The 20427-nt window shown below is 43.3% G+C and overlaps 1 protein-coding gene across 6 annotated transcripts in view; it reads left to right on the top strand.

The window, feature by feature from the left end:
* The window catches only part of EIF2AK4 (eukaryotic translation initiation factor 2 alpha kinase 4), a 127669-nt gene that overhangs the window by 20114 nt on the left and 87128 nt on the right, over nucleotides 1-20427 (top strand). For 5 of the 6 annotated variants that reach the window (XR_010731328.1, XR_010731329.1, XM_066277131.1 and 2 more), the window contains 5 exons: nucleotides 372-474; nucleotides 7774-7926; nucleotides 10371-10451; nucleotides 12228-12376; nucleotides 20257-20372. Coding sequence is in view for 4 of the 6 variants with exons in the window: in XM_066277131.1 (XP_066133228.1) it covers nucleotides 372-474; nucleotides 7774-7926; nucleotides 10371-10451; nucleotides 12228-12376; nucleotides 20257-20372 (602 nt within the window). In the remaining 2 variants the exon portion in view is untranslated. Of the gene's footprint in view, nucleotides 1-371; nucleotides 475-7773; nucleotides 7927-10370; nucleotides 10452-12227; nucleotides 12377-20256; nucleotides 20373-20427 lie in introns of those variants that run through there. The other variant, XM_066277133.1, reaches the window with a different exon arrangement.

Here is a 20427-nt window from a genome sequence, read left to right as displayed (position 1 = left end):
CTTAGCACCCGGGGCGAATGCGCTTCAACCAATCGAGACATGGCTGCAGGAGAAGAGAGAGAGAGAGAGAGAGAGAAAGAGAGGGGTGGGGGGGAGGAAAAGGGGTGGAGAAGCAGATGGTCACTTCTCCTGTGTGCTCTGACCAGGAATTGAACCCGGAACATCCACACTCTGGGCCGACACTCTACCACTGAGCCAAGCAGCCAGGGCCAAAATTCTTTTGAAATGAAGGAAAATTTTGCTGAGGGTATATAGAGAGGTTCACAAATGAGCCCTGGGTGAAATCCCCAGGCTTGGTGCTTAGAACTCTGCAAATATTAATGCAAACAGGCTACACTTTCTAGAATACTCTTGTTTTTTTTCTTTTTCAGAGTCCCTGAAATAGAGTTAAAGAATGCCAAAGGTCTGTCAAATGAAAGTGTTAATTTGTTAAAATCCCGCCTGGATGAAGTGGCCAAAAAGCATTGTGGAGAGGTAAGATTTGTCTAACTGGAATTATAAGAGGACAGTAAAAATCTCATCATGTTCACTGGTATTTGCCTTTCTGCCTTTTCTTTGGCTTAAAGGTTTTTCCATTGTACCTTAAATACAAATTTGACTAGAATGTTTGTTTTTTATTGATATCTACAAAGGAGAATTGCTGTTTATATTTCTTTAATTTATAGTATTTATGAATTACAAATTGTAGAGTATATAGATGATAGTAATTTTTTAAATTGATTTTAGAGAAGGAGAGAGATGAGAAGGATCAACTTGTAGAACTCGTAGTTGCTTCTCTAGAGTTGTCCATTGATTGCTTCTCATTTGTGCTTTGATGGGGGGAGGGGTGGAGAGAGCTCAAGCTGAACCCGTGACCCGTTGCTCAGGGCAGCAACCTTAGGATCATGTGGATGATCCCGCATTCAAACTGGTGAGCCTGTCTCAAGCCAGTGACCTTGGGATTTCAAACCTGGGACCTTAGTGTCCCCAGTATCCACTGTGCCACCACAGGTTAGGCTTTTTTTTTTTTTTTTGGCCACCTCGGGGTTTTGAACCAGGGAACCCAGCTTTCCGGGTTGACTCTATCCACTGCGCCACCACCTGTCAGGCTATAGATGGTTCATATGAACCTGGCCATATTTTTTGCACACTTTGGACCTGGTATCATGACTTGATCTTGCTTTTTGAACCTTTATATTGGAAAATGTTTACAAACAAGTGATTTCTGACCAAACTTTGCCACTTGTTTTTCCATGTCAGAAGATCTGATTCCTTTGCTTTTCAATAATTAGTGACATGCTCTAATCCTTCAATGCTCTTCTTTACCACTTAGTTCAGTGCTAGTTTTTTTCTTAATCTGCACATCAGGGTCTACCTGATTTCTCCCTTGGGTGACATGACTCTCTGGAGAGCTAGACTAGGGGACTTCTTAAGGTATTCGGTGTGCTTCTTAGGTCCAATCAATTACCTTTATATATAATCCTCACTTTTGTGTGAAACCACTCAGTGTTTTTGCTTAGCAGCTCATGCTGCCCTGTTCCATACTGTGAACACTGAGAGGAGTGAAGTGAGGACTAGCCCTAGGTCTCTTTCTATTTCAGACCTCTGTAAAGTACCTGGGCAGTTTTTCGCTTGCATTCTACAACGTAGTCACAGTCTGACCCGTGAAGTGCTTTTTGACATAAAAAATTTTGCTCACTTTAGTTGCTATTTCCACAGACTTCAGTGATTGTTGAGGTACAGCCAGTGGTTGTGTAACAGCCCAGACAAAAAACGAGGCCTTGGGAATTAGTGCAGGGTTCTTTGTAGTATAAAGGGACTCTGATGTCTAACTAAGAAATAATATGGAGTTGTATTGAAAATTCAGCTACAGAATTCTCTGGTTTCTTGAATTCAATGATTTATGATTCTTTTGAAAAAGAATTTTTGTTCTATTTTTTTATAGTACAGTGTTATTACCTATAATCAGTATGTTTTACAGTAGATCCCTAGAAGTTATTTACCTTAAAACTAGAAGTTTGTACCCCTTGACCAATATCTCTTTTGTTCCCCCAGCCCCTGGTAATCACTCTTCTAGTCTCTGTTTCTATGAGTTAAGCTTTTTTAGATTGCATATATAAGTGCTATCCTACATTAGTTTTCTTTCTCTGACTTTCACTTAATACAGCGGTTCTCAACCTGTGGGTCACGACCCCAGCGGGGTCTATATATATATACACACACACACACACACACACACATATATATAATATATATGTGTATATATCATATATCATATGTCATATATCATATATCATATATATTCCATGGACAGACACTTAGGTTGTTTCCGTGTCTTGGCTATTGTAAATAATGCTGAAGCACTGGGAGTACAGATGTCTCTTCAATATTCTTTTTTTAATTATTATTATTATTATTATTATTATTATTATTAAGTGGGAGGCAGGGAGGCAGAGAGACAGACTCCCACATGCACCCTTACTGGGATTCACCTGGCAAGCCTTCCGTGGGGTGATGCTCTGCTCATCTGGGACATTGCTTTGTTGCTTGGCAACCAAGCTATTTTAGTACCTAAGGCGAGGCCATGGAGCCATCCTCAGTGTCCTGAGCCAACTTGCTCAACCCATTCGAGCCATGGCTGCTGCGGGATGGGAGGAGAGTGGGGGTGGGGGTGGGGGTGAAGAAGCATATGGTCAATTCTCCTGTGTGCCCTGACTGGGAATCAAACCCGGGACTTTTACAAGCCAGGCCGACATTCTACTGCTGAGCCAACTGGCCAGGGCCAAATATTTTTTTCATTTCTTTTGGATATGTACTAAGAAGTGGGATTGCTGCATGATATGGTAGTTCTAGTTTTAATTTTTTGAGGAATTTCTATATTGTCTCCATAGTGGATGCAGTTGACATTCCCACCAACAGTGCACAGGGGTTCCCTTTCTCTATATCCTTACCTATATTTATCTGTCTTTTTGATGATAGCCATTCTAAGAGGTATGAGGTAGTATTTCATTGAGGTTTTGAGTTGCATTTTCCCTGATGATTAGTGATGTTGAGCATCTTTTAATGTACCTATTGGCCATCTGTATGTCATCTTTGGAAAAATGTCTGTTGAGTTCCTCTGCCCATTTATAAATCAGATTGTTTATGGTTTTGCTTTTGAGTTGTGTTAGTTCTTTATATATTTTGTATATTAACCCTTATCAGATATATGATTTGCAAATATTTTTTCCTGTGTATAGGTTGCCTTTTCACTTTATTGGTGTTTTCTTTTGCTATGAAGAAGCTTTTTAATTTAATTTAATATAGTCCCACTTGTTTATTTTTGTTTTGCTGCTTCCTTCCTTCCTTCCTTCCTTCCTCTCTCTCTCTCTCCTCCCTCCCTCCCTCCCTCCCTCCCTCCCTTCCTTCCTTCCTTCCTTCCTTCCTCTCTCTCTCCCCTCCCTCCCTCCCTCCCTCCCTCCCTCCCTTCCTTCCTTCCTTCCTTCCTTCCTTCCTTCCTTCCTTCCTCTCTCCTCTCCTCTCCCCTCCCTCCCTCCCTCCCTCCCTCCCTCCCTTCCTTCCTTCCTTCCTTCCTTCCTTCCTTCCTTCCTTCCTTCCTTCCTTCGCTGTCTTTTAAACTAGACTTTATTTTGAGGTAATTGTAGTTTCACACACAGTTGCAACAAATAATACTTGATCTCATGTACCCTTTACTTTAGTTTGCCCCAATGGTAACATTTTGCATCACTATAGTACAGTATCACAATTGGGATATTGGCGTTGATAGTCATACAGAATAGTTCCATTACCACAGGATCCCTCTGTTGTCCTTTTATAGCCACCACCTTACACCCACCTCCACACTCTCTGTCACCTGGCAACCACTAATCTGTTCCCCAGTTCTATAATTTTTTCATTTCAAGGAAATTAACAGGTACAATCTACAGTATGGAACCTTTGGGATTGGCTTTGTTTTATCTCGGCATAATTCTCTGTAGGTCATCCAGGTTGTTGCATGTATCCATAGTTCTTAATTTTTATTCCTGAGTAGTACTCTGTGGTATAGTATTTCATGTTACCACTGTTTGTTTCCCATCCACCGAGTGAGAGACATCTGGATTGTTTCCAGTGTGGAGCTATTAAAAATAAAGCTGTTATAAACATTCATGTATAGGTTTTTATGTGAACACAAGTTTTCATTTATCTGGAACAAATGCCCAGGAGTGCAATTGTAGGTATGTGGTAGTTGCATGTTTGGTTTTTAAAGAAACTGCCAAACTTCCAGATTGGCTGTATCACTTCACAGTCCCACCAACAATATGTGAGTGGTTCAGTTTCTTCACATCCTTGTCAGCATTTGATGTCACTTTTTTATTTTAGCTGTTCTGTTAGATGTTGTGATGGTTAATGTTATGTGTGAACTTGGCTAGGCCATAGTACCAGATATTTGGCCAGATATTTTTCTGTATAGGTATTTTTAGATGAAATTAACATTTAAATCTGTAGACTTCGAGTTTAGCAGATAACCCTCCATATTGGGTAGGTCTCATCCAGTTAGTTGAGGGCTTTAATAGAAAAGGACTGGCCTCCCCAGAAGAAGAGGGAATTGCCAGGAGATGATGGCCTTTGTACCCGAACTGCAGCATTAACTCTTCCCTGCCAGCCTATCCTGCAGATCCAGGACTTGCCAGGCTCCATAACTCTTACTCACATGAGCCAATTCCTTAAAGTAAATCTCTCTCTCTCTCAACATGCGCACACACACACACGCACACGCATACGCATGCATAGGCCCTATTGGTTCTGTTTCTCTGGAGAACTCTGACTAACATGGATGTATATTGTGAAAGTGAGAGTAGCTGTTGTAAATAAGGTTAGGAGAGCCTGACCAGGCGGTAGCGCAATGGATAGAGCATCGGACTAGGATGCGGAAGACCCAGGTTCGAGACCTCAAGGTCACCAGCTTGAGCGAGGGCTCATCTAGTTTGAGCAAAAAGCTCACCAGCTTGAGCCCAACGTCGCTGGCTCAAGCAAGGGGTTACTTGGTCTGCTGAAGGCCCGCAGTCAAGGCACATAAAAAAAATAATAATAAGGTTAGGAGAGGCCTCTGAACAAGGGACATTTGAGCAGATGCCTGAGGGAAGCAAGACAGTGAACCTTGTAGATAAGAGGAAAGAGAAGGATAATTGCCAGTTTTGAAAGTAGTTCTTATTTTCATCTAGTATTACATATTTTGTCACATTTGTTTGTTCAGAAAATGCTAGTAAATTAAACATATTAGCAAAAGAAATACCCTCCACCTGGAGTCTGGCTCCTTTCTGGTACAGAAATGGTCTCTCTTTGATGAACAATAGCTGTGGTTTCTCTGCATAACCTCCTAAGAAAAGGGCAAACACTAAGTCAGTTACTTAATAGTCTCGTGTAGCATGACTTCTATTGCTATTGACCATTGTGGTAAGTCCTTTTAGAAAATGTTTTAAACATATAATTGAAATAAGAATTTTGAAGCTGCTCTGTTGCATAATTGAGGAAAAAGTAGTCTCGGTGTTGTAGTTCTAATGTTAAGAAGGAGCTTGCACTCTTGACATTTGGGGTTGGGGTAGTAAGTCAGTATGAGGTCCCCAAAACTCTGTTCTATTGATTTACCAACCCCAGTATGATTTATGACTCCCAGGAGCAGGAGAAAGGGACTTCCTGTGGTCATATAAAGAATGTCTGAGCCTGACCAGGCGGTGGCGCAGTGGATAGAACGTTGGACTGGGATGCCGAGGACCCAGGTTCGAAACCCCGAGGTCGCCAACTTAAGCGCAGGCTCATCTGGTTTGAGCAAAGCTCACCAGCTTGGACCCAAGGTCACTTGCTCGAGCAAGGGGTTACTTGGTCTGCTGAAGGCCCATGGTCAAGGCACAAATGAGAAAGCAGTCAATGAACAACTATGGTGTTGCAATGTAGAGCGAAAAACTAATGATTGATGCTTCTCATCTCTCTGTCCCTGTCTATTCCTCTCTCTCTGCTCTCTCTGTCTCTTTTAAAAAAAAAAAAAAAAAAAAAAAAAAAAAAATGTCTGAGCCTGGCACAGTGGATAGAGCATCAGCCTGGGATGCTGAGGACACCGGTTTGAAACCCCAAGGTCACTGGCTTGAGGGTGGGCTCATCTGGCTTGAGCACAGGCTCACCAGTTAAGCACAGGGTCACCCACTTGAGTGTGGAACCATAGACATAACCCCTTGGTCACTGGCTTGAGGTCAAAGGTCTCCAGCTGGAAGCCCAAGGTCACTGGCTTGGCTGGAGCCCCACCCACCCCCTAGTCAAGGCACATATGAGAAAGCAATCAGTGAACAACTAAGGTGCTACAACAAAGAGTTGATGCTTCTCATCTCTCTCCTTTCCTGTCTGTCTATCCTTGTCTCTCTCTCTCACTTAAAAAATATATATATGAAAGCGGGACTTTTTCCTTCCGGTATTGTCTGAATGCTTCCCTAAGTGGACATGAAGTGCTTTGCAGGTATAGACTAGCCTCCTGCTGGCCCATTACTAGCAGGGAGATAATGAGGGCTTTAAGTATCTGCTTCCAGACCCCCAGTAGGGTTATTTTCAGTATGCAGTATGGACAGATGAAAGTTCTGATGTTAGCGTGATTATTATCTGTTCAGTTGTCATTAGATAGACAGGTTTTCTGGTTAGGAAGGTAGTTTTTTTCTTTTATGCAGTCTTAAACATTTTATCAAATTGTTTATACAGAAAAATATTTTACCTAGTTTATTATATAGAAAATGCCAATAAATGGAATAGGACTGCAAAAGACAAGTGAAGCTGCCTGACCAGGCAGTGGCGCAGTGAATAGAGCTTTGGCCTGAGATGCTGAGGACACAGGTTTGAGACCCCAAAGTCGCTGGCTTGAGTGTGGGCTCATCCAGCTCAGGCATACACTCACCAGCTTGAGTGCAGGGTCACCAACTTGAACGTGGGATCATAGACATGACGCCATGCTCACTGGCTTGAGACCTAAAGTTGCTGGCTTGAAGCCCAAGGTTGTTGGCTTGAGCAAGGGGTCGCTCAGTCTGCTGAAGCCTCCCCCCCATCAAGGCACATAAGAGAAAGCAATCAGTGAACAACTAAGGTGCCACAACGAAAAATTGGTACTTCTTACCTCTTTCCCTTCTTGTCTGTCTGTGTCCCTCCATCTATCTATCTCTCTCTTTAAAAAAAAAAGGAAAGAAAATTGAAGCTTTTTAATTTTTATTTATTTATTTAGAGAAAGAGGGGCAAACAGGTAGGGAGATGAGAAGCATCAACTTATAGTCATGTCACTTTAGTTGTTCATTGATTGCTTCTCACATGTGCCTTGATGGGGGTAGTGGGTACTTCCTAACCGAGCCAGTGACCCCTTGTCAAGACTGCAACCTTGGGCTTCAAGCCAGCAACCTTTGGGCTCAAGCCAGCGACCTTTGGGATCAGTCAATGATACCATGCTCAAGTCTGAGACCTACGCTCAAGCCAGGTGAGCCCATGCTCAAGCTGGTGACCTCAACATCCCAGGTTGATGCTGTACCCACTGTACCACCACTGGTCAGGCAAGTGAAGCTTTTTATTTATCTAGTGATTTGTGTTGATGTAACACGATGAGATGAATCCTGTTAAAGCCTTTTCCTGGTGTGCTTGCATTACGTTCTTAACTCAGAACGTGTCGTATCAAAATGAGTATCACTTATAAGTGGCTGTCTGATTGCCTGCATGTTTTTCTGTAGTCTCTCCTTCGCACCCTGTCTTCCCATTATTTGACCATTTGTGGTTGATTTTCATCTACATGTTTAGGTGATGATATTTGAACTGGCTTACCACGTGCAATCATTTCTCAGCGAGCATAACAAGCCCCCTCCCAAGTCTTTTCATGAAGAAATGCTGGAAAGGCGGGCTCAGGAGGAGCAGCAGAGGCTTTTAGAGGCCAGGCGGAAAGAGGAGCAGGAGGTAAGACCCTTGTCACCATGAACAGCCTGCCCAGACGACCGTGAGCTTCTATAGGCTGTGATTCTGTCTCCCCCTACACACCTATCTCTATTTAAGTTTTGCTCAAATTTGATTTAAGAACTGTGGGTTCATGTGAGAGGGCTGGCCTTACAAGTAAGTGAGAAAGTCCTTGAGCAGTTCCTTCCCATCAGTGCTGCCCCTATAGCCCTTAGTTGAGGTCTTTAAATAAAAGAATAAAGAAGACAGTTTAACCAAGCTTCTTGTGATCTTTCTGCACTTGTAAAACTATGCAGGAACTCGCTCAGTTTTAGAGGCTCTCTCTTCTTCTGTTTCTTCTTCCCTCTTTGAAACAAGTGTCTTATGCTCAAATGAGAAGCAAAAAGCAGAGATTGAATTTTTTTGTTCACTAACCGTTTGTAATTTTTCTTTACTTGTATAAGGCTATACACTCCTGCGTTATTTTTTAAATCCTTTAAGCAGAATCAGTATACATATCTAATTTTTTTTCTCAATTTTTAACTTGGTGAGGCTTTCCAAGCTTCTTCCCATAGATGTTACTACTTATTACAGTTACTTCTAGGGTCTTGTTTTTCCTGCTGTTCTTAAGTCTTACTCCTCGTTTGTTTTTTTCGTTTTTCTTCATTTTGTTCATCCTGTACTTATGTTAACACTGTCTGCTTGTGGGCCCCATTGAATTTGTTACTGCTTATCTCTTATTTAATTGTATAGGCTCATTACCATTTAGAATTTAAAGCTCCTTATTGTCATTGTTTTTAGGAAGGCACATTTTTATTAGAGGATAGTGGGCCCTGGCCAGTTGGCTCAGCGGTAGAGCATCGGACCGGCATGTGGAACTCCCAGGTTCAATTCCCAGCCAGGGCACACAGGAGAAGCACCCATCTGTTTCTCCACCCTTCCCCCTCTCCTTTCTCTCTATCTCTCTCTTCCCCTCCCATAGCCAAGGCTCCATTGGAGCAAAGTTGGCCCAGGCGCCAAGGATGGCTCCATGGCCTCCGCCTCATGCACTGGAATGGCTCCAGCCACAATGGAGCAGAGCCTGAGATGGGCAGAGTATCATCCTCTGGTGGGTATGCTGGGTGGGTCCCAGTCAGGCACATGTGGGAGTCTGTCTGACTGCCTCCCCACTTCTGAATTTGGGGGAGGAGGGGAAAGAAGATAGTGAATATTTAGCTGTCTTGTTTTGGTATACTGCAATAACTACCAATAGATTGGAGTATGTTTTTTTTCATTTTGTAATATTACTGTTCCAGGTTTTGGTAAGTGTCTTCTTTTTTTTTTTTTTTTTATAAACAGGTTTTTTAATATTTATTTATTTATTTATTTTACAGAGACAGAGTCAGAGGGATAGACAGGGACAGACAGACAGGAATGGAGACAGATGAGAAGCATCAATCATTAATTTTTCGTTGCGCGTTACGACTTCTTAGCTGTTCATTGATTGCTTTCTCATATGTGCCTTGACTGCGGGCCTTCAGCAGACTGAGTAACCCCTTGCTGGACCCAGTGACCCTGGGTCCAAGCTGGTGAGTTTTTTGCTCAAGCCAGATGAGCCCACGCTCAAGCTGGCAACCTTGGGGTCTCGAACCTGGGTCCTTCCACATCCCGGTCCAACGCTCTATCCACTGTGCCACCGCCTGGTCAGGTGGTAAGTGTCTTCTTAATAGTTTTGATAATTACAACTTTGAATTTTAGGGGACTGATAAAGACACATTATTTGTCCCTACCTAAATTGAGCAATATATACATAAGTTAATAGTATGGGGATCAAAATATCACTGTTAATACTGAGAAAGCTGAGTAGAGAATGCAGCTTGATAGGCTGTGGCATGTGGTGGTGGTGCCTGTGCCACCCTGGGTCCAGGCACTGAGGACAACCTGGCCCACCTCCACCAAGTCTGCCCTCTACCCACAAGTGCATGTTCTTCGCAGACGGGTGGACATCAAAAGAATGCGCTAAGTCAGGTGTGGGGGGACATGAGAGGCCAACAGTGTTGCTGCAGTGAAAGTCCCTCCACATGGAAACATGAAAAGTGGGAGGTAAATGTTCCTTCCCACAGTCTTCACACCTATTTAAATGGGAATGCCTGTTGCATAAGAACTTCGGTAAAAACAATATAACTACAGTTTGTACTAAGGTTCCACGTATTCAGGTTTCTTAGGAAAGGAGGGCTTGATTTTTTGAAAGAGAAACATCGATTATTTTGTCCTACTTATTTATGCGCTCATTGGTTGGTTCTTGTATCTGCCCTGACCAGGAAGTGCACCCACAGCCTTTGTCTATCGGGAGCTCTTACAAACTGAACTACCTGGTTAGGTACAAGGGCTTTCTTTTTTTTTAATCACAAGAGTTTTTGTAATTGCAGAATTTATATGTTGTAGAGATTTCAAAGATAGACATTTGATGGAAGTATGATTTCTTTCAGCAACGTGAAATCCTTCATGAGATTCAGAGAAGAAAAGAAGAGATCAAAGAAGAGAAAAAAAGAAAAGAAATGGCCAAGCAGGTACTCTGTCAAGTCTGCCATACTAAAATAGTTTAATTTTGCTAAACATAAAATCTTTTTATTGCCGTGGTTGATATTTTCCCCTCCTGTGTTATTATCAGTACTAAAGCTTAAAATGAAGAATCCCTAAATAGGAAGCACAACTTAGAATTGTGTATGTATTTTTTTGTTGTTGTTAAATGAGAAGTAGGGAAACAGAGTGACAGACTCCCGCATGCTCCCTGACCAGGATCCACTTGGCAAGCCCCCTACCAGGTGATGCTTTGCCCATCTGGGGCTGTTGCTCCATTGCTTAGCAGCTGAGCTATTTTTAGCACCTGAAGCAAGGCCATGGAGCCATCCTTAGCACCCAGGGCCAACTTAGTCCAACTGAGCCATGGCTGTGGGAGAAGAAGAGAGTGATAGAGAAGGAGAAGAGGGGGAAGGAAGTAGATGGGCGCTTCTCCTTTGTGCCCTGACTGGGATTCTAACCCAGGACATCCATGTGCCAGGCCAGCACTCTACCATTGAGCTAACCAGCCAGGGCCTAGAATTGTATATTTTTTGTAGATGACATAAGTTTATGTAACTAAAGTAGTTTATCAAATGAGTCGCGGGAGAGAAGAAATGGAAGCTTTGATAATTAATCCAGACTGGAATTCTTAATACTTAGAAAAATAAAACAATTTGTTCTTACTGAAGAGTGAGTGGGAACCATTAGGCTCTGCCTGAGATTTCATTTAGTGATAGAAAAGAAGGATTTAACAAAGCAGGTTTAAAAAGTAGTGAAAAAGGATGAAGTTTTTTTTTTCCTATATTTTTTTTGTGTCTAGCTTAAAAAAATACCAGTTATACATGTTTGGAGGAATCCAGAGAAAATTTTACTCATTCTGTTTTTTAGAATTAGTTGGCACTTAAACTATGAGGTGTAGTGGGAGGAGGCACTGATGTACGAGTAAGAAGCACCTGGCTTAAAAAGTTTTGGCTTTATTACTGCCAAATATTTATTCTGTGACCTTTAGGTGACACTCTCTGAGACTTAATTTTCTCATCTCTTAAAATGGGGCTTATGATGCTTCCCTTTGTAATTATTTCTACAGATAAATGTACGCCCCTCTGAAAGTACAAAGCCCTGCACAAATGTGAAATGATACCACTGCTTCCACCAGCTTTCCTGTCTTACATGTGATCTGCCTCCTGGTCTGCCCGAGCTCTCTCTTAGAATGCCTTCTTCTGTTCATTCCCTCTTGCTCTTCTTTCTGACTTTTTATGAATATTCTGAGTTCTAGCATTTCCATTTTAAATTCACTTTCTGTTGAAACTGTCATCTGACCTTTAGTTCCTGAACAAGTACATATTTGGACATTAAATTTTTCAAAGTTACCTGACTTGTGGTGGCACAGTGGATAAAGTGTCAACCTGGAATGCTGAGGTTACTGGTTCAAAACCCTGGCTTGTTGAGTCAAGGCACGTATGAGAAGCAACTACAATGAGTTGATGCTTCCCACTCAAACCCCTCTTCTCTCTCTCTCTCTCCCTCCCTCTCTTCTCTCTTTCTCTCCTCTTTCTCCCTCCCTCTCTTTCTCCCCCGCCTCTCTCTCTCCCCCTCTTCTCTCTCTAAAAAAAAATCAATAAATAAGATTTTTAGAAAGAAATTTTTAAAGTTCAGTTCAACTTGTACCCTAGAAAACAGTCAGTTGAAATAAATGTGTACTCTCTAAGGTATTCATAGTTAACTGTGATTGTCTTCCATTTATGACTTACATCTAAAGTAGGTTTTGCTTTCTTTTTTTCTAGGAACGTTTGGAAACTGCTAGTTTTGCAAATCACGATCATACCTCTAGGAAGGACCCAGGAGGACACAGAACAGCTGCCATTCTGCATGGAGGCTCTCCCGACTTTGCAGGAAATGGTAAACATCGAACCAACTCCTCTGGAAGGTCTAGGTAAGTCCTTGAGATTTCTGATCTGGAAAAATGAAAGGTGTAGAAGGAATAAAAACAAATTGTAGTAAAATTTCATGAAATTTCAGATAGTTTTAATAAGTTTTACAAAGTTTATATAAATACACAGTGTGATGCAAAAGTAGGTTTGCTGTTGTTCACATGGAAAATAATACAATAATTAATAATAATAACAAGAATAAGCTCAGTGTTTCACATACAGTTTTAAACCTTTTCCCCCACCCTCTTTGTTTGCAATATAAAACAAAATTTTCATTTAACACTTGCTAACTATCTTTAATTAAACCGTTTTATTCCTCATTCACCCTTATAATAGTCTATCATCACACTTCCTAATCTTGCCCCCAATGCAGTTTGATCTGACTTTTAATGATCTGACTATTCAATAAGTGATTTACAATTTTGTCTTCCATCAGAATCATCATCCAGTCAAATTTTACACTGTATTTATTTTCAGTCTCTTAACTCCTTAGGCCCTACCACAGATGTAGAGAATGCCCCAAAATGGACAGCTTAGAAGATTCTTTTCTTTTTTTTCTTTTTTGTGTGGAGGGTTCCTTACCTGAGAATGGGAGCCCCAGTTTGCTGCCAGGGCTCCCCTCCCTATGATTGCTGAGGACACTGGACTTCCCTGTCCACAGGTGGGCTCCCGGGTTATTTTCTGTCACCAGAGGTCGCATGAAAATACTACCTTTTCTGCCCTGGCCGGTTGGCTCAGTGGTAGAGCGCCAGCCTGGCGTGCGGAAGTCCCGGGTTCGATTCCCAGCCAGGGCACACAAGAGAGGTGCCCATCTGCTTCTCCACCCCTCCCCCTCTCCTTCCTCTCTGTCTGTCTCTTCCCCTCCCGCACCCGAGGCTCCATTGGAGCAAAAGATGGCCCGGGCGCTGGGGATGGCTCCTTGGCCTCTGCCCCAGGCGCTAGAGTGGCTCTGGTCGCAACAGAGCAATGCCCCGGATGGGCAGAGCATCGCCCCCTGGTGGGTGTGCCGGGTGGATCCCGGTCAGGCGCATGCGGGAGTCTGTCTGACTGCCTCCCCGTTTCCAGCTTCAGAAAAATACAAAAAGAAAAAAAAAGAAAATACTACCTTTTTCTCTACATCCTTTTCCACTAAAATAATGAGACTTCTCTAAATATTTTCTGTGACCCCTTGTAGATGAAAATTTTAATATATAATGCACTTATGAGTGGATGGATGATAAAGTAGTTTAAGTATTATAATTCAGCTTCCTTGTGTGTTTAAAGTATCTCTTTTGAGAATCTAAGCAACACTTCTATGGAAAGAAACATTTTAGATACCAAACTAAAGACTTTTCTTTTTTTGTGACAGAGACAGAGAGAGGGACAGATAGGGACACACAGACAAGAAGGGAGAGAGATGAGAAGCATCAATTCGTTGCAGCTCTTTAGTTGTTGATTGCTTTCTCATATGTGCCTTGAGTGGGGGCTACAGCAGAGCAAGTGGCCCCTTGCTCAAGCCAGCAACCTTGGGTTCAAGCCAGCGACCTTTGAGCTCAAGCCAGCGACCCCACATTCAAGTTGGTGAGCCCATGCTCAAGCCTAATGAGCCCACACTCAAACTGACGACCTTGGGATTTTGAACCTGGGTCCTCCATGTCCTAGTCCAATGCTCTATCCATTGTGCCACTGCCTGGTCAGGCCAAAACAAAGACATATAAACTTTCAGGTTATAGTTTATAAGAAGGAAACATTTCAGTTCTTTTGCTAATTACCCACTTTAAAAAAAACAAACATCTTAGAAATCATTTGGATATTAATGTTTAACCACCTACCGTTAAAGTGAGCTGAATTTTCTCTTGAATACTGATTCTGATAACAATTTAGTTTTAAGGTTATAACTCTTTACACCAGTTTAGATTATTTTTGAAACTGGGGTTCCAGTACACAACATAGTTTGAAGTTGTCAGAGCATTTCACTAAGAAATACTTAGAGCCCTGGTCGGCTGGCTCAGTGGTAGAGTGTCAGCCAGGCGTGTGGGAATCCCAGGTTTAATTCCCGACCAGGGATCACAGGAGAAGTGCTCATCTGCTTCTCCACCCTTCCCCCCTTTCCTTCCTCTTTCTCTCTTCCCCTCCTGCAGCCAAAGTTCCATTGGAGCAAAGTTAGCCAGGGCGCTGAGGATGGCTCCCTGGCCTCCATCTCAGGTGCTAGAATGGCTCTGGGTGCAACCAGAGCAACGCCCCAGATGAGCAGAGCATCACCCCCTAGGGGGCATGCCGGGTGGATCTCTGTGAGGCTTATGCGGGAATCTGTAGAGACAGTCTCTTCGCTTCTCACTTCAGAAAAAAAAAAAAAAAGAAATACTTACAAATTACTATTGCACTAGAATCAACAGAAATAAATCAACGCTATGAATAAGTCTTTTTTGGATATATATAAACAATTCTTTAAGTTTAAACATTTTCATTTTTGTAGCTAACTATAAACAGTGGGTCTAAGATTAGACTTGCTTTTAAGATCAAAAATCGTTTGTAAGTTTATTCAAGAGGAACGGGAACTTCTCTGTCCCCTTGACATAGGTAGAACAACTTTCTGTGTTATGCTTGTTGACTGATATTTGTGTGTCTTTGATAGAAAAACATTCCATGAGCATCCAAGAAAGAACATGAAAAGAAATAGTTTTCATCTATCTTTTGCCAAAGTTTTGCACATACCTGCATGGAACTGTCACTGTGTTGACTACTGAGTAGTAAAGAATGAATCTTTCTTCAAGTGTGTTCATGTGCTTCCTTGATTAAGAAATGAAAAGTCCTTGCCTGACCTGTGGTGGCGCAGTGGATCAAGTGTTGACCTGGAATGCTGAGGTTCCCAGTTTGAAACCCTGGGCTTGCCTGGTCAAGGCACATATGGGAGTTAATGCTTTCTGTTCCTCCCCCTTTCTCTCTCCTTCTCATTTCTCTCTCTAAAAATGAATAAATAAAACATCTAAAAAAAAAAGAAATGATAGAGCGTCGGCCTAGCGTGCGGAGGACCCGGGTTCGATTCCCGGCCAGGGCACACAGGAGAAGCGCCCATTTGCTTCTCCACCCCTCCGCCGCGCTTTCCTCTCTGTCTCTCTCGTCCCCTCCCGCAGCCAAGGCTCCATAGGAGCAAAGATGGCCCGGGCGCTGGGGATGGCTCTGTGGCCTCTGCCCCAGGCGCTAGAGTGGCTCTGGTCGCAACATGGCAACGCCCAGGATGGGCAGAGCATCGCCCCCTGGTGGGCAGAGCTTCGCCCCTGGTGGGCGTGCCGGGTGGATCTCGGTCGGGTACATGCGGGAGTCTGTCTGACTGTCTCTCCCTGTTTCCAGCTTCAGAAAAATGAAAAGGGAAAAAAAAAAAAAGAAATGAAAAGTCCTTGATATACCAAGTGACCTCATGATATACTCTTGATTTGTTTCTTCCTTACAGTTCATTGGTCTTTATGGCTTAGAAAGTCAAAGAAAATAAAGTGTTGCGTTTTATTGTTTTATTTTTATTCTCCTAAAAAGCAAATATGTACACATCTTTTAGGTGAAAAGAGGAAACATCAGTGGTATTGGTTTTTGCCTCTTTATTCTTTCTTTTCAAACTCAATGTGATTTACTTTGTATCCTTCAGAACTGTTTCTGCTGCCGTCTGTCTTAGTGGCATGTACCACATTTGCCATTTTCTTGGTACTTTTAATTTTATTTTAATCCTAGTGATATATCTTTTCTTATTAACACTCTTAACAGTCTCATTTGTGTTTGTACTTAACAATCATGACAGGGTGATTAATATTGTAAAACACCTTAAAACAAAGCATTTATACACTATAAACTAAAGAACATAAAGATGACCTAGACCAAAATGATTATTTGTACCATCGTTGGAGGGGGTAGAGCTGATACAGAGGTGCTTCTGGATAATCTATGTTAGTAAACCTAATATATTGTTTTAAATCTTTACTTTTATTCTTTTCTCCATAAATTTCAGTGTGTCCTGGTTATACAAATAACCAGGAGAAGCACAGTGAGTTTATTAATCATTCCCTGGTGTTTAGACTATGTGGATACATGAGACTCATCAAAATAGGGCTTATCAGCCTGACCAGGCGGTGGTACAATGGATAGAGTGTCAGACAGGGACGTGAAGGACCCAGGTTCCAAACCCCGAGGTTGCTGGCTTGAGTGTGGGCTCATCCGGCTTGAGCACAGGCTCACCAGTTTGAGCGAGGGGTTGTTGGCTTGAGCATAGGATCATAGACATTACCCCATAGTCTCTGGCTTGATCCCGAAGGTCTCTGGCTTGAAGCCCAAGGTCACTGGCTTAAGCAAAGGTTCACTCGCTCTACTGTGTCCCCCTCCCCCTTGTCAAGGCACATATGAGAAAGCAATTACTGAACAACTAAGGAGCTACAACAAAGAATTGTTGCTTCTCATCTCTCTCCTTTCCTGTCTGTCTGTCCCTATCTGTCCCTCTCTCTGACTCTCTGTCTCTGGGAAAAAAAATAGGTCTTATCAGCAGTAGAGTAGGGAAGGGAAGATGTGTAGGATTGGAGGTGGAGAGACCAGTTAATAATGCAGTGTTGCCCTGGCCGGTTGGCTCAGCGGTAGAGCGTTGGCCTAGCGTGCGGAGGACCCGGGTTCGATTCCCGGCCAGGGCACATAGGAGAAGCGCCCATTTGCTTCTCCACCTCTCCGCCACGACTTCCTCACTGTCTCTCTCTTCCCCTCCCGCAGCCAAGGCTCCATTGGAGCAAAGATGGCCCGGGCGCTGGGCATGGCTCTGTGGCCTCTGCCTCAGGCGCTAGAGTGGCTCTGGTCGCAATATGGCGACGCCCAGGATGGGCAGAGCATCGCCCCCTGGGGGGCAGAGCACCGCCCCTGGTGGGCGTGCCGGGTGAATCCCAGTCGGGCGCATGCGGGAGTCTGTCTGACTGTCTCTCCCTGTTTCCAGCTTCAGAAAAATGAAAAAATAAAAATAAATAAAAAATAAAATAATGCAGTGTTGGGCCCTGGCTGGTTGGTTCAGTGGTAGAGTGTCGGCCTGGCGTGTGGGAGTCCCGGGTTCGATGCCAGCCAGGGCACATAGGAGAAGTGCCCATCTGCTTCTCCACCCCTCCCCCTCTCCTTCCTCTCTGTCTCTCTTCCGCTCCCGCAGCCAAGGCTCCATTGGAGCAAAGTTGGCCCAGGCGCTGAGGATGGCTCTGGTTGCAACAGAACAACACCCCAGATGGGCAGAGCATCGCCCCCTGGTGGGCATGCCAGGTGGATCCTGGTGGGGCGCATGCGGGAGTCTGTCTGACTGCCTCCCCGTTTCCAACTTCAGAAAAATACAAAAAAATTAAAAAAAAAAATACAGTGTTGCATGTGTCCAGGAGAAAGTCTGAAATTATTACCTCAACAGGGCAGGGGAAATGGAGAGGAAGGTACTTTAGCAATCAGTTAGATGCAGGAGATCTAGGAGCCCAGGGAGACTCACAATTTTTACTTTTGAGACAAACTGGATGGCTGCCATGAACCAAAATAAGAGAACCAAGCGGAAAAGTCACATTGAGAGTGGGTAGGAGGGAGGTGGTGTTTTTTGGGGGTTTTTTTTGTTTGTTTGTTTTTACAGGGACAGAGAGAGTCAGAGAGAGGGATAGATAGGGACAGACAGACAGAAACGGAGAGAGATGAAAAGCATCAGTCATCAGTTTTTCTTTGCAACACCTTAGTTGTTCATTGATTGCTTTCTTGTATGTGCCTTGACCGTGGGCCTTCAGCAGACCGAGTAACCCCTTGCTCGAGCCAGCGACCTTGGGTCCAAGCTGGTGAGCTTTTTGCTCAAACCAGATGAACCCACGCTCAAGCTGGCGACCTTGGGGTCTCGAACTGGGTCCTCTGCAGCCCAGTCTGATGCTCTATCCACTGTGCCACCACCTGGTCAGGCAGAGGTGGTGCTTTTATTGACATTGCAGTAACTTGAGGAGTAAATAGAAGGGGCAGAAGTGGAGACTGCAGTGTAGAAGTTCAAAAACAACAAGAGTGGGTAAGGTGCAGGACTGATGGAGTAGAGTGTAGAGATGGGAGAGCTATATAGGCAGAGGGGACGGAACTAATCTATAGGGCAGATTGAATACACAGGAGAGGGGGACAACCAGTGGACCGGGATCCCAGAGAAGGCTGTAGGAAACGGAACTGAGGACAGCAGAGTTGACCTTCCTCAGAGTTTGAGAAAAAGGAAAGAATGATACAGATTCCAAGTAACTTTATAGGTGAACAGTAGAAAGTGTGGGTTTATACAAGAAGCAACTATAAGAAAGTGGGTTTCATTAATCATTGCCTCATGTTCTCTGAAAGTAGAGATCAAGCCCAAGTCAGACACCTTGGTTAGTTAGAACTTTGTCCAGGAGCACAGGGATTCCTGTTTCTCTCTCTTTCTTCCACTCTCTCTAAAATTAATAAACATTTTTTAAAAAGTAAGTAGAGGTCAAGATCATGCTTAGAGTGAGAGGGCTGCTTTATAGAGATGTGTCCATATGCCTCATCAAAGCATTTCTTACGAGTGCCCAATCCTGAACATCAGGAGTGCTCTCTCTGGCTATTCCCTATAACCCTCTCCCTCAATTTATTCATTGCTCTTTCTTTTTCATTATTCATTACTTTTGTATTGTAATGTTGCTTCTCAGAAAAAAAGGGGGGAGGAGTTTGGCTTTGAGTGTTTTGTTTTATTTATTTATTTTTATTGATTGATTTTTAGAGCAAGAGGAAGGGGGAGAGACAAAGACAGAGAGAAAGATTGATTTGTTGCTCTACCCATTCATGCTGTCATTGGTTGATTCCTATATGTGCCCCAATAGGGGATCAAACCCACAACCTTGGCATTATTGGGATACCACTGTAAGCAACTGAGCCACCCAGCTAGAGCTGGGCTTTGAGTGTTTTAGGGAAGTCATGAAGGGGAATGGTAGAGTATCAAAGAGAGTGAATGAGCATTCAGTGGTTGGGGGCTCAACTGGAGACCAGGAATTTGTAGTGCTCCAAACCCCTTTTTTCAGCTTTCTCCAGATGTGCATGTACATCTGAAATAAAGAGATTGTGAGGTCAATGTGGGTTGAGCTGAATCACTGTAGAACTGCTGTGATTAAATAAATGTTCTATATTAATGCTGTCCAACATGATAGCCACTAGCCATTTGTGGCTATTGAGTACCTAAATGTGACTACTACAGTTAAAGAACTGAATTCTTCATTTAACTAAATTTTAATTAACTTAAATTCAGTTAGCCACATGTGGCTAATGGTTACCATATTGGACAGCACAGACCTAGAATTGGGGGTTTGTAGAGTTCATGTGGAGAATACCTCAACAGCGAGTGGGGGGAGGTGAACATTTTTTCCTTTTGGACCTCAAGCTCAATTCTCAGTGGAGACAGATGTTAGATTGTGAATGGGCTAGTGAACAGGAGAAAATGGCCCTGGCCGGTTGACTCAGTGGTAGAGCATTGGCCCAGCGTGTGGATGTCCCAGGTTCTGATCCCAGTCAGGGCACACAGAAGTGCCCATCTACTTCTCCACCCCTCCCCCTCTTGCTTCTCTTTCTCTCTCTCTCTCTCTCTTCCCTTCCTGTAGCCATGGCTTGATTGGAGCAGGTTGGCCCCAGGTGCTGAGGATGGCTCCATGGCCTCTGCCTCAGATGCTAAGAAGAGCTTGGTGGCAAGCATGGCCCCAGATGGGCAGAGCATCACCTCCTAGTGGGCTTGCCAGGTGGATCCTGGTCAGGGCACACACAGGAGTCTGTCTCTTTGCCTCCCCTCCTTTCCCTGAATAAAAAATAAAAAGAAAGAAAAGAGTACACAGGAGAAAATGGATAGGCAAGAAGTTGAAAAAAATAATCATTGTCCAAATTTATTTTTAAGGCGAGAGCGTCAGTATTCTGTATGTAGTAGTGAAGATACTCCTGGCTCTTGTGAAACCCTGTATTTCTCTGTGGGTAATCCTGATCAGCTCATGGTGCACAAAGGAAAATGTATTGGTGAGTAAACTAGCTAAATTAATTTAAAGTTTATAAAAGCAAGTTAATCATGAAG

Source organism: Saccopteryx bilineata, chromosome 4, assembly GCF_036850765.1.
Source record: "Saccopteryx bilineata isolate mSacBil1 chromosome 4, mSacBil1_pri_phased_curated, whole genome shotgun sequence".
NCBI lineage: Eukaryota > Metazoa > Chordata > Mammalia > Chiroptera > Emballonuridae > Saccopteryx > Saccopteryx bilineata.
The sequence above is the reverse complement of the archived record's forward strand: the minus strand, read 5'-3'. Positions and strand labels throughout refer to the sequence as shown.